The sequence below is a fragment of the Microtus ochrogaster genome, chromosome 24 (assembly GCF_000317375.1).
Source record: "Microtus ochrogaster isolate Prairie Vole_2 chromosome 24, MicOch1.0, whole genome shotgun sequence".
NCBI classification, from domain to species: Eukaryota; Metazoa; Chordata; class Mammalia; order Rodentia; family Cricetidae; genus Microtus; species Microtus ochrogaster.
Genome location: NC_022024.1, coordinates 14,157,066 through 14,170,689, shown reverse-complemented (window position 1 = coordinate 14,170,689; position 13,624 = coordinate 14,157,066). Strand labels below are relative to the sequence as shown.

At 40.3% G+C, this 13,624-nt stretch overlaps 1 protein-coding gene across 1 annotated transcript in view; it reads left to right on the top strand.

The window, feature by feature from the left end:
* The window catches only part of Caps2 (calcyphosine 2), a 36,795-nt gene that overhangs the window by 8,425 nt on the left and 14,746 nt on the right, over positions 1-13,624 (top strand). Inside the window, exons 7-12 of the mRNA XM_005358064.3 lie at positions 518-640; positions 4,542-4,609; positions 7,835-7,954; positions 11,968-12,042; positions 12,633-12,728; positions 12,826-12,919. Of these exons, the coding sequence (XP_005358121.1) occupies positions 518-640; positions 4,542-4,609; positions 7,835-7,954; positions 11,968-12,042; positions 12,633-12,728; positions 12,826-12,919 (576 nt within the window). The remainder of the gene's footprint in view (positions 1-517; positions 641-4,541; positions 4,610-7,834; positions 7,955-11,967; positions 12,043-12,632; positions 12,729-12,825; positions 12,920-13,624) is intronic.

Genomic DNA, 13,624 nt, shown 5'->3' with positions numbered 1-13,624 from the left:
CCGTGTCTTAGAAAGATCTTTTCCGCTGTCAATTTAGAAAGTTTAACGCTGAACGTTTATTTTAATAAGTCAGGGCTATTTAAAGTATTTTATGTGTATCCACTAAGTCAATTTTCAAGACAAACCCAAAGTCCTGCTGTCAGTATCTTTTGTACAGAAAACTTTGTTCCTATACTTTTAAATATGTGACCTTCCAAAGAACATGGACAGTAAGAAGAAATCCCAGAGGAGAAACTCTTAAAGCCTGGCAGGTTCTTGACTAGCTGCTTTGTTGGTTATGATCATTTCTGTCTTTTACTTAATGTCTACTGTATATCAGGTATATATAAGCATTTGTCATTTTTTGATACAGTATAGACAGTTATTCCCAGTTTATGACAAAAAGAAGGCTCAGAGAGGTCATCTAGCTGAACACATGGAAGCCTGCATCACAAGACTGGCTGGTACTCTGAATTCTCCAACAGCCTTTTCGGGAATACGTGCCCGATGGTTTGTGTTTTTTGCCTTCCTTGTGTAGTGCGATCAGGGGGAAGAAGCCTGCTTGGATGACCTTCTGACTCTGGATAGAAAAGCCCTCCTGCAGCAAGGTTATGCGGATAGCCCTCACCATATAAGGAGCAGCACAAGGAAATCAGATGCTGTAAGCCACCAGCAGTTTCCTTTATTTGATAAGTCATTAAGGTATTTATCCTCCCAAGATTTTATGGTTGTAATTGAATAAAGAGTTATAGCAGTTAATTTGGACTAGGAGGAATACACATTAATATCTAAATTTAGCCCTTAGTTTTTATAAACAATTTACTTGTGTTAGGTATGTTTTCTGAGGAAAAAATTTTTGAATCATTGAATTTGTGAAAATTTAGTTTATTCTGCTCAAAATATTAGTTGGCCACTATGGTAGTATGCTTTGAATTTGGCACCACTTTCTTGCCGCAAAATAAAGCCTAATATTTTGGTTTAAGATTATGTTTTAACTACATTTCTCCCTTTGCCTTTCTTCCTCAAACCTTTTCTGTGTGTATATATATATCCATATATACACATGTATATAATATATGTATACATGTATACATGCAAATATACATAATACATATACACAAATATATGTATATATGTATGTATGTATACACAAAATTCTATATAATATAGGTATATATAAATATATAACATAATACATATACAAAAATATATGTGTTTTCACATATATATAAAGTTTATTAGCTACTGATATTATACAAATTTAGGCCTGCTATGGAAAAGTCTAGGAGTCAAGTTGGTCTTTGTGGCCAAAAAAAATGGCTTAGTCAGGAAAGTACCTGCTTTGAAATCACAAGGCCTTAAGTTCAACTCAGAACCCACATAGCCAAAGCTGGGTGCGGTTCCAGGCACTTGTTATCTTAGTGCTAGCAGTAGGGCTGCATTGATCCTGGGGCACAGTCGCCCGGCTGTGTAGCCCAGTGCACCCCCTTGGCAAACCTCTGTCTTCAACATTTACATTGTGATTCATAACAGTGCCAAAATTACAGTTATGAAGTAGCAATGAAAATAATTTTATGGTTGGGGGGTCACCACATTGTGAGGAACTGGATTAAAGGGTCACAGCATTAGGAAGGTTAAGAACCACTAGTTTAACTTAGTTGGGGGGCTCCCGGCCAGTAAGAGACTCAATAAATAAATAAATAAAACAAAACCCAAAACACGTAGATGGAATTTGAAGAATAATACCCCAGTTTACCATCTTACCTGCACACAGATGTTCCTGTGAACATGCATATGTGCATACATACAGACACACACACACACACACACACACATACATTTCAGGCTATTAATATTAAACCTAAATTTATTTATTTATTTCAAAATGAGTTAGGCTGGTGAATATGACTTAGGACAGGCCTGCTATAAATCGGCAATTATCACATTTCTCTGGGGTTCAGCAGTACTGGAAAAAGTTGCTGACAAGTGAGGTCCTTGGGTCCTCCCCAACTGCCAGGAGATTAACATCTTAGACATCCCATAAAGGCAGACAAAATACCAGCATGGCAACTCACAATGTGGAAAGTTGTGGTTTGTATGGTCTAAATAATAACAAAGCAATAGGCTTTACCCAGCTACACAAGTCTGATGATTTAAGGCAAAGGTTCTCAATCTTCCTAATGCTGTGACCCTTTAATACAGTTCCTCATGCTGTGGTGACCCCAACTATAAATTTATTTCTATTACTATTTTATAACTGTAGTTTTTCTATTGGTTATAAATCATAATGTAAATATCTGATATTCAGCATTCTGATATGCGATCACCCCCCCCCCCAATATGGTCGTGACCCACAGGTTGAGAAACAAGATTTAAGGGGATACATAATCAAGTGTAGTCATTTGGTTGCTGTCATCCACAATCTGTATGCAATGTATTTCATAGTGGGGATAGGGAGACTGGTTTTGTTGGTGGATGTGAATCTGTTACAGTTCTTGCTGTATGTAGAACCACACAGGCAATTCTCTGTGCCCATTTACGTTTAGAGGGATAGGGAGCATTACCAAGGTTATCATCTAAAAATAACAAAAGCTACTCACGAAGCCAAATTCTGTCCCCATGAGTCCTACTCTGTTATCTCCGAAGCTGTGCTTGAAAGAGGTCTCTCCAGTACCTAAGTCCTGCGGAGACTGCACTTGCCACGACCCCAAACCATCTGAATGGCTATGAATGGATTTCATTTCTTTAACAATGGCGTCATCAAGTAGGCCGGAGGTTTACTTCCTCCCAGTAACACTCTTTTTTATCTGTTTTCATTCTTATTTGCAATTTTATGTCTGCTTCAAATAAAACTAAGGTTGCAAAGCCTCTCTTTAAAACAGGGCCATCATTTTTCTTTTTATTTATCGGCGTGAGCAGTAGAGATGCAGAAATTGCATTCTGAGATCACAACATTCTTCAATTTGACTCCTTAAATTGAGACTCTTTTATCTGTCTCTCAAAAGAAACACTTTAGTGTTTGCAGTTGCTTCATAAGCTAACTGGAACTGAACAAATCTCCCAGTTGGATATGTCCTAAAATGTAGCAAAACATATTTTCAGGTGAATTAGAAAGTGAAAAAAATAACAAGAAGACAATTTTTATAATTTTTAAATGAATTTTTCTTCGGGAAGTTCATGCACAGACAATGAAATGTGATCATATTTGCCCCTATTGATCCCCCCAACTTCTCTCCTTATCTCCCACTATACATCCCTTTCCCAACTTTTAATGTGTTATATGTGTGAGTGTGTGTGTGTGTGTGTGTGTGTGTGTGTGTGTCTGTGTGTGAGAGAGAGAGAGAGAGAGAGAGGGAGAGAGAGAGAGAGAGAACCCACTAAGTTTGATTCGTGTTGTCCATATATGTATGTGGGTATGGGGGGGTGGGACAATCGATTGTATTCTTTCTATGATACGAGTTTTCTTTCCATTAATCAATTAGCATGTTTGAGTGTGTGCGTTTGCGGGCATGCATATGCCCTTGTGAGCATCTGGGCGTCGGGGACAACTTACAGAGATGGGTTCTCTCCTTTCATCGTGTGGGTTCTGGGGATTGAACTCAGATTGAACAAGGCTTGACAGCAGGTGCCGTTGCCTGCTGAGCCACCTCATCAGCTGCCAGCTGCCTTTAGTTTTGTGATGAAAACTGAATGGTTTCCATTGTTTGTGTTCTCTGCTGTGACTTGTTTCGATGAAGTTCTTGTTTCTCTCTCTCTCTCTCTCTGTCTCTCTCTCTCTCTGTCTCTCTCTCTCTCTGTCTCTCTCTCTCTCTGTCTCTCTCTGTCTCTCTCTCTCTCTGTCTCTCTCTCTCTCTGTCTCTCTCTCTCTCTGTCTCTCTCTCTCTCTCTGTCTCTGTCTCTCTCTGTATGTGAGTGTTCATGTTGAGGATCTCCCTACAGCAAGTTGAGATGGGGTTTCCAGGATGTTCTCACTGAGAAATGCAAGGCAACTCGTTGGAACTAGATCATGATGTGTACTGAAATTTTAGTGCGTTCATTTTAGCGAATGTTAGTTTAAGATTTAATGGGGCTGGAGAGGAGATGGCTCAGAGGTTAAGAGCACTGGCTGCTTCTCCAGAGGTCCTGAGTTCAGTTCTCAGCTACCTTATGGTGGCTTATAACCATCTATGTTGGGATCCAGTGCCCTCTTCTGGCACGTAGGTGTACATACAGATAGAACATTCATATGCATAAAATATATAAAAAAGTCTTAAAAAACAAGCTGAGTAGTAGTGGCATATGCCTTTAATCCTAGCACTTTGGGGGCCAAAGGCAGGTGGATCTCTGTCAGTTAGAGGCCAGCCTGGTCTACAAAATGAGTCCCTGGACAGCTAGGACTGTTACACATTGAAACCAGAGAAAGCCTGTCTTGAAAAACCATTTTTTTAAAAAAAGGTTTACTAATTGGAATTTAACATCTATACTTATGGGAAAAAATCAGAAAAAAACATTCATATTTTATAATGTGTGTTAACTGTTCTGCTTTGTGGGTAATGAAGTTGTTTTTTATTTTATCTTCTCAGGAAACCGTGGCAGCCGAGAAGAAGAAGCAAATGGTTACGGAGCAAATGATGATAGACCACTTATCCAGGTGAGACTAGCTACTCATAACAAATCTGTATTCAGAAACTGACTACAAAATATCTTTTTCATACAAAGCACCCATATTCTTGTCAACCAATGTCTAGCTGATAGCAGTTCCCAAACTTTCTGTTCACAGCAGTCTTGTCATTTTAGTGACTTAAAAAAAAATTAAAAACACTCTGAGATGAGTAGAAATACTTAACATTCAGTCTCGGGAGACAGTTCAGCCTGTGAAGGGCTTGCCATATAAGCGAGAGGACCTACTTTAAATCCTCAGAACCAATGTGAAAAATCCAGGCGTGGGAGCATGTGGGCTGTAGTTTCCATGCGGGGAAGGAGACAGGTAGGTCCTTGGGCCTTGCTTGTTAGCCAGCCTAGCTTACTTGGTGAGCTCCAGGCCAGTGAGAGACTCTGTCTCAAAAAACAAGAAGTGTTCTGGGTAGTGGTGGCGCACGCCTTTAATCCCAGCACCTGGGAGGCAGAGGCAGGTGAAGCTCTGTGATTTCGAGGCTAACCTTGTCTACAGAGTGAGTTCTAGGTTAGTCAGGGTTGTACAAAGAAACCCTGTCTCAAAAGTAAAAAACAAACAAACAAACAAAACCAACCCATCTCCCCCAAACTGGAAGGGTGGATCCTGAGGAATAACACCAGAGTTTGGTCTTTGGAGCACACTCACATGGGTACACGCCTGCACCCATGTGCTCACATGATCATGTAATTACAGGCATGCAGGCCCAGATGCACATGTGTGTGTGTGCGCACACACACACAGTTAAAAATTCTACTTATTGCCGGGCGGTGGTGGCGCACGCCTTTAATCCCAGCACTCGGGAGGCAGAGGCAGGCGGATCTCTGTGAGTTCGAGGCCAGCCTGGTCTACAAGAGCTAGTTCCAGGACAGGCACCAAAAACTACAGAGAAACCCTGTCTCGAAAAAAAAAATTCTACTTATTGATTTTATTAAGTATTTTTATTTAAACTACTTAATTATTTCCTTCCAGCTAATGAATATTTGAATTACATTATAAATTAGAAGATGGCATTTTTAAATTTCAGTCTTAGATTTTTGTATGCTCCTTTTTGGCACCGTAGAATCATTTAGAGTTACCCTCTGATCTATATTGATTGTCACATGACATTGGTTTGTTGTCATAGCACCCGTAGAAAACGTGCCTTTCAAAGTTGTGATATCATTTAAGGAGATTAGGAAGGCATCTTGCTGAAACTAGGACTCACCCTTGAGCCAGTTGCTATGGTTTCCAAATGGTGATGAACATCTTATCTTTATATTCATTAGAAATGAATATCCCACAGAGTCACTGTGATAACTGAGATGACTGGTGTAGAGTTGAGAACTGGGCTGTGATTGTCAATAACTTGTAAATCCCTCAGAAAGCAGTGTGAAATATACATAAAATAAATTAAAGTGTGACAAAAATATGCTTCATTTGGGGGCTATCCACATTTCTTTAGCTTATTCCTTTTCTTTCTTTTTCTTTTCTGCATTTGGTGCTGGAGTTTGAACCCAGGGCCTTCCATATGTTGTCTGACGTGCTGACAAGTTTTACCAAGTCACTGTCTGCAAGACATCTCTTTCTTTTCATAAGAGAAGTGGTGATGTCATGCCGTTGGTTAAAGGACTTCTTAGTTCTCAGTGTCTTGGCCTATCATCAGTGTTTGTCCCCATTGAGAACGTTAATCTTTTTGAAGCAATGTTCTTCTGTTTGCCTGCTTTGCGCTCACCTCACGTGGCTGTTCTTGTTGCAGCCACTTATTCTCAGTTCTTGTTCATCCACAGTCACTAGATATGGTCAACGAATTCCATCTCCAACACATTTACCTCCTGACTTCAAACTTCTTCTATATTCCAGTGCATCATTAATCTGCAAGATTGTGATTTCCCTTTTTTTCTAATCTAAATTTTCTTACATGACCAGCTCTTTTAATTTTCCTCCATGGCAATTCCATTCTTGAAATTATTTAGTCATCAGTCCCCAAGTTTTAGTGATGTTTGTGACCCATTTCTTTTTCTCAACTCCAATATCAACTTGACAAAGACTCAGTTCGAGCAAATTAAGTTCATTTCTTATATTGCCACCCTTTTTCTTGTTGCCACTTCCTAGCTCTTGGATAATTTGTTTCAGTTCCTACTGGCTTTCATTGGTTCTTTATTAACATCTTATTTATTTATTCTCAACTCACTCACTAGAGTGAAACAGTTGGAAGACAGGCCAGATGAAATCATTAATCAATCACCTAGCTCAATCTCAGGAAATTCAATAATTTCTTGATTATATAAAATGTCAAAATTTAGTAGCTAAAAGTACTTTTTTCCCATGTGTCTTCAGGCTAGACTTGGTTGGTATCCTATTTAGGGTTTCTATTGCTGTAAAGAGACTCCATGAACACAGCAGCTCTTAGAAAGGGAAACATTTAATTGAGGTGGCAAGTTACAGTTTCAGAGGTTCAGTCCATGTGGTAGTTTGAATGTCATTGCCTTTCAAAAATCTCATAGGGAATGGCGTTATTAGGAGGTGTGGCTTTGTTGGAGTAGGTATGGCCTTGTTGGAGGAAGTGTGTCAGCTGTGGGAGTGGGGCTTGAGATTTCCTATACTCAGGATACTGCCTAGTGTCTGCACAATGTAGGACTCTCAGCTACTTCTCCAGCACCATGTCTGCCTGCATGCCGCAAAGCTCCCTGCCATAATGGACTGACTGAACTGCTGAACTGTATGCTGCCACCCCAATTAAATGTCTTCATTTATAAGAGTTGCATAGTCATGGTGTCTCTTCACAGCAGTAAAAACCCTAACTAAGACAGTCCATTATCATCTTGGTGGTGAGTATAGTGGCATGCAGGCATACATGGTGCTGGAGAAGGAGCTGCTACATGTTGATGTGCAGGCAGCAGGAAGTAGACTGTCACACTGGGAGTAGCTTGAGCATAGGAAACCTCAATGTCCACCCCTACATCCCTATGGAGGCCATATTTCAAACCACCACAGCAGGTAAGATGTCACAGATTACTTAGACAAGTCATATATGAACAAAAGAAATGATATAAGCTCTGAGCTTAGGCCTTAAGAATTTGCATGTATTTCTGTTTATACTTTTGTGTTTTTATGACAACAGGACAAATGGCCATCTGGTAGCTGACATTTTCCAACTGCTTGAAAATAAGTGAGCACACATTTTGTCATGCTAGACACTAGATTTTGTGTCTTCCTGCCTAGGGCTGTCATCAGTGATCCAGAACAAGGTTTAAACACTGAGGAACAAGAGAGTTCTCATGTCCCTCCAGACTCAGAGAGGGCACCACTTCGAGTTAGGAGACGAACTCTGCATGAAACGAAGTAAGCAAAGTTTAACGATGCATTGTTGAAATACATTTCTGTACACGTCCATGTTTTTAAAACCATATAAAGAGCAGTAAAAGTTTTGAGACTTCAGATCTCAGTGCCATCTCCTTAACATTTTTATTCCACCTTCTGTCCTTGCATTCCAAGTTTCTACATTTATAGTTTAGAAGGAAAGTCACAATTTTTCAGGATAATATATACATGAAAATGAGCAATATAGTAATTTAGACACCTCTGCCTGGGATGATATCCTGGCTAAATCAGACTTATGTAATATACAAAGGACCATCATTCCAGACATGCCCTCCCTGCCTGTTAACTAGTTCATTTCGTTCTAGATCCCTAGGAGGGTAACAATGCCTTTGACACATACTCTAGGGGTCTTATGAGATCCTAACTGTAGCCATTAATGGGAATTTTTCCAGTTCTTTGGCATAGCCCACTGAACTTAATGACTTTGCTGACAATTGACATTCAACTTAGTAACACATTCCAAGTTTCTTTCATTATGTATGGCTAACACTTCCACATGTTCTGAGTGTTAGACTATGCTATCTTGAGGGGGTAAACCATCACTTATCTACTGTATATCTAATATCCATACTGTATATTTAATATATCTACTGTATATTTAAGTGGTTTCCTTTTAAAGTAAATTGCAATGAGGCGTAATTTCAAACAGTGTACACATTTGAAATTATGATATAGGAACCATGACAAACAGATCAATATTCATGTGTCCAGCTCCCACATGGAGACACTAAGCATGAACAATACCCCCATAAGTACCACTGCCTTGTCTCATTCTTCTCCACTTCCCTGCTGTGTCCTGTTCCTACTATGTCCTAACCCTATCGATTAAAATTAAAAAAGAGAAATCAGAAAATTTGGTCTCTACGGTTTAAAGTTTTTTAAATTTTATTATGTGGATATGCATATCTCTGTCTGAGTATGTTTACTTTGGTGCCAGTGCCTGAGGGAAGCAGAGAGATTGGATCCCTTTGGTGCTCATAACACACAGTTATGAGAGATCCGGCGTGGGTGCAGGGATTCAGACTTGGATGCCCTGTAAGAGCAGCTCAGGTTCTTAACAGCTGAGCCACCTCTCTAGCCCTGGATCGAGTCCCCCCCACCCCGCAATACTGTCTATCTGTTTGTCTGTCTTTCTTCTTCTCCTTTACTGTCGTCATCATTATCATCATCACCATCATCATCATCATCGATATAATATGATGTTTTATAAAGATCTCAATGAAGTATGTTTGATGCCTTTTCCCCAATATTATCTTTAGGAATGTCATCCATGCTGTCATTTATAGTTGTTTTTCTCATTCTATCTATCATTCCATTATATGAATATATCACAACGTATGACTCACAGACCTTAATATGCCTAGTGAGTCATAAATTATACCGCTGAGAACTTGCTTGTGCATGCCTCCTGGTAAAAACAAACACTCCCTTATGCTGAGTGAATTCTTTGCCTTTATGGCCCACGTTCAGCTCTACATGACACTGGCAAATAGTAACCCCGGAGCCGGAGGCAGGGTGAGTGGTCCAATTGCTGTCCGTCTTGGCCAGCGCTTGGTGTTGCCTGTCTTTTTCATTGTCTTTCTCATACTAATTGCGTTCTTGGTGATTTTATTTTGCATCGTATTGGAGACTAATGATGCTGGTTAATTTTCACGTGTGCATTGTTCATCCAGATGTCCTCATGTGGAGTTTGACCAATTTTCCAACCTATTCTTAGATTGTCGGTACACTTTGTCTCATCTGTTTCCTTGCACCTGTCCAAGTATTGCTTCACGCCAAATACACGCAGCTCGTTTGAAGGCAATCCAGTTCAGAAAAATCCCATGGGGGTTGTTGATTAGGATTTTCAGATCCATGGCTTCCTAATCTTTGGTTTTCACCAGAGAAGGAGGAAGAGGAGGAGGAAGAAGAGAAGAAGGAGGAGGAAGAGGAGGAGGAGGAGGAGGAGGAGGAGGAGGAGTGTCCCCTTTTCTTTGGGGACAGCCTCCTGTGGATGCATACATTCCATTGTTGATGTGGGAGTGTCATATATCAATCTTAATACAGTTTCCGTGTAACACATTGTTGTGCCTAACTTTATAGGTTTTTCACCAGGAAAAAGCAGCAGCTAGTCTATGTAATTCTAGGGCCAAGCAGTTAGCCTGTTGTTGCTGTATACCTGAACCATGCTTTCCACCAACGTTGTCAAACAGTTATCTTTAGTTAGCGTTCAATGTGCTTAATTCTTCTTTTTGAACAGATTCAGAACTTACATAGAGAAGCATGTGTGCTATTTAGAGGGTACCTCAAACCTAATGTGGCCCTCTGCATTTCATAATATAAATATGTATTTGCTCATATCCTTTTGCAATGACTCCAGGCTCCTTGTTGCAATTACCTCACCTCTCTCACCTTTGCTCATGACTAAGAAATAATAAATTGTAATGATAAGAGCAAGGTTGTTTCCAAATCTGTCATGTAAGCAACGACCTATCCTGTCTTCCACGATAAATAGGTTTATTAAATAGGGATGGTAGCACTTACCAAGCAATTTTATTTTTAAATTTTATTGCAAGCATTAAATAAACCACTGGATATTAAAGTGATTTGATGGTGACTAGTTTCTACAAAGTCCTCAGTCAATGGCAGCCAGTCCTGCTGCCGCTGCTCGTTTCCCAGCATTTAAAATCATTCCAGGAATGTAGCGAATGCTCTATGACTTCATTAGTTCCAGTGGGTTACACTGAATTGAGATGCTGCAGCCTTCAGGGCTCCTCCCTGTGTTCCCAATCTCTCTTTGAGTTAGCAGACTTTTGTTTCCTAGCTCCAGCTTCTATTCTGTGGGTGTTAGAGGTGTTAGAGGGCCAAAGCTTTAACTGTTTCCAGTGACTGCTGTCTGCATTCTTACTATTATACCGTTGCTATTTCATTATTCCTGCAGTTTTCATAGAGCTAGATGAACAGTAATGGTACATCATTAACCTTCCTTCCTTCCTTCCTTCCTTCCTTCCTTCCTTCCTTCCTTCCTTCCTTCCTTCCTTTTTTGAGACAGGGTTTCTCTGTGTATCTCTGACTGTCTGGAACTCACTTAGGAGACCAGGCTGGCCTTGAACTCACAGCAAATCACCTGCCTCTGCCTCCCTGAGTGCTGGGATTAAAGGTGTGCGCCACCCCCACCTAGCTATCATTGACTCTTATCCCTTAAGGTAAAGGACATAATTAAGTATAGGGTATCCAAGGGCGTCCATTCTAGTTTTGCTTCATATTTTAAAGACTTTTAGGGCTAGGAATCTTTAGAAGGTCAGCAATTCTCTACAGCAGTGTAGAGAATGAAGACATACAGTTGATAGACCCCAAAGCCTGAGCTTGGTTCATTCATCCAGCACTCTTTCGCACCATTTTCTGGTGAGGGATAGAATCAGCTGTTACAGACAGTTTGAATGCTCGGGCTCAGGGTGTAGTCACGTAGTGACTTGGAAGTAGGCATATGTTGTTTTGGTCATACGGCTCATGGTGCTACAGCCCTGGGCTGTAGATTCTGCCATCTTACTCCCCTCACTGTTCACAGGCAGGGAATTCTACCCATCCTCCCATCTCACAAGGACAAGAATCTTTCGCGTGAGGTTAAGGCTGCTTTTGTTGGTCACAATTGCAGGTGGTAAGAAACCCAGCACGATGCTGGGAGGAAGGCACGAGAACGGGGTTAGAAATGGGTTCTGAGCTGGAGGGCAGGCTCAGGTCTGTAGCCCCAGCACATGCCAGGCTAGCACAGACTATATAGTAAGGGTGTAATAGCAAAGAAAGGAAATGAAGGAGAAGACAGTGGCGTAGCTCAGGGCGCAATGTCTTCTGTGTCTTTATATATTCATACTCTGAATTTTCATTTTCATTTATCTGTGCCCTTTCAGAATCCTGCCACGACCCTTTTGTGCACTTGATGTTTGTATCAATTGCAATTGCTCTAAAACAATGACTTACACAATGTATTTCGGCAGGATAAGAACCACCTCCACATTAACAGAGAATGACCTTTCTCAGAAAGTAGAATTTGATGGGAGGGTCTTATCAAGGTAACTGCCACTTTATCAATTTTTTTTACTTATAATATATTCTCTTCTTTCATAGAAATGTCAAGATTAGATAAATTTATACTAATACTGAAATATGTGAGTTTTGGGGTTATAAAAATTTAAGCCATAGCTTTATTGTTATATAAAACAGGACACTGTAAGATAAATATTTTAAGTAAGAATATTTAAAAGTAAGAGTTTTGAAAAGGTTGGATTAATTAGTGTATTATGAATAGACGATTCTAAATCATTTAAAAGTTAATTTTTATGTCTGATGGTTAATTTAGTTTTAGTTAACAGATTGCTGATAGAGCCAATGACAAAGAAGATGGCGTTTTAAATTTTTTTACCTCAGTCTTGTAAATTTTGCAAGCTTAATGTTTTATCAGCTTATGTCTTTTCATAATAGACAGTTCCAAACCTATCTCAGTCGGGGCTTTCCACAAGCTGTGGTGTGTTTCCCACAAACCAGTGTGACCCGTACTCACTGCCATTCAAGAGCCTTAAGTGCTGCTTGAGATGAATGCTCTTAGTTTCCTATTTAATTTTAAAATCACTGTATTTTAAAATCATTGACATCGTTTTGCTAGAAATGGACGCGATGCCTGCAGAGAACTGATCGGGTTTTTCTTTACCCACGACCAGTCCCTAACCGTGTATGAATATCGAAAGTTCGGGAAGAACAGGTAGGCTTTGAAACACTGTTAAGAACCCTAGAGAACTGCTTTCCAAGAGGAACGGGATGACTTCATTTTGTTGCCGCTGTTGTTGTTTAACTTCTAGAACAAATGTGCTTCCTTTCATTAAGAAAGGCATTTATAGTCATCAGTGTGGACGCAGAAAAGGAAAGCAGTACCGGCTGGGAGACTTCTATACTGTAAGTTTGAGTGTGCGCTGGCACTTCGCGCCTTGTGTCGGACTATGTGCATCGCTCTGGTGTGGAGCGGGGGTGCGGGTCCAGTTTATTTTCGCGAGCAGAGACATTTGTGTGAATGGCGAATGGTTGTTTTCCACGAAGGTTCTGCTTCCCAGACAAATCCCAATCATAATCGTAAGCATAATATTTATTTTCTATAAACATCCACACACTGTTCCTTAGTGGAGACTGTTGCCAAGAGAGCTTGGCTCTTAGTACTTTTGAAACTCTCTGTAGGAGGCCTGTTCTGGGTAAGTGGATACCTCAGTAGCACGCACTGGGAGCCGTAGTACAGCTAAGGAGGTGCTTGATTTTTCTCTGGAGCCGTGACTGTGATAGCCTTTATTCTTGTGACTCTCCCGTGTTTCCCGGTGTGCTGAATTTTTAAATTATTAAATTCACATACAATTGCAATGAAACACTCTCTGTACCAATCATTCATATAATACCCATAAATGCTCACATTCTAAACACCAGAGGTAGAAAGCTGGATAATTTAGAGCCAGCCATTCTTTGCTTTGTGGTCACTGGAGTATAATGGGAATCAGTTAGACAGGAGCCAGACTGGAGAAACACTGGACCCAACTGTATAAACTGTAAGACTTCCTAGAAAGAAATGCTGTCTGAGCTGAATTAAAGACTTGACATCTCATTGTTGGGGTGTCG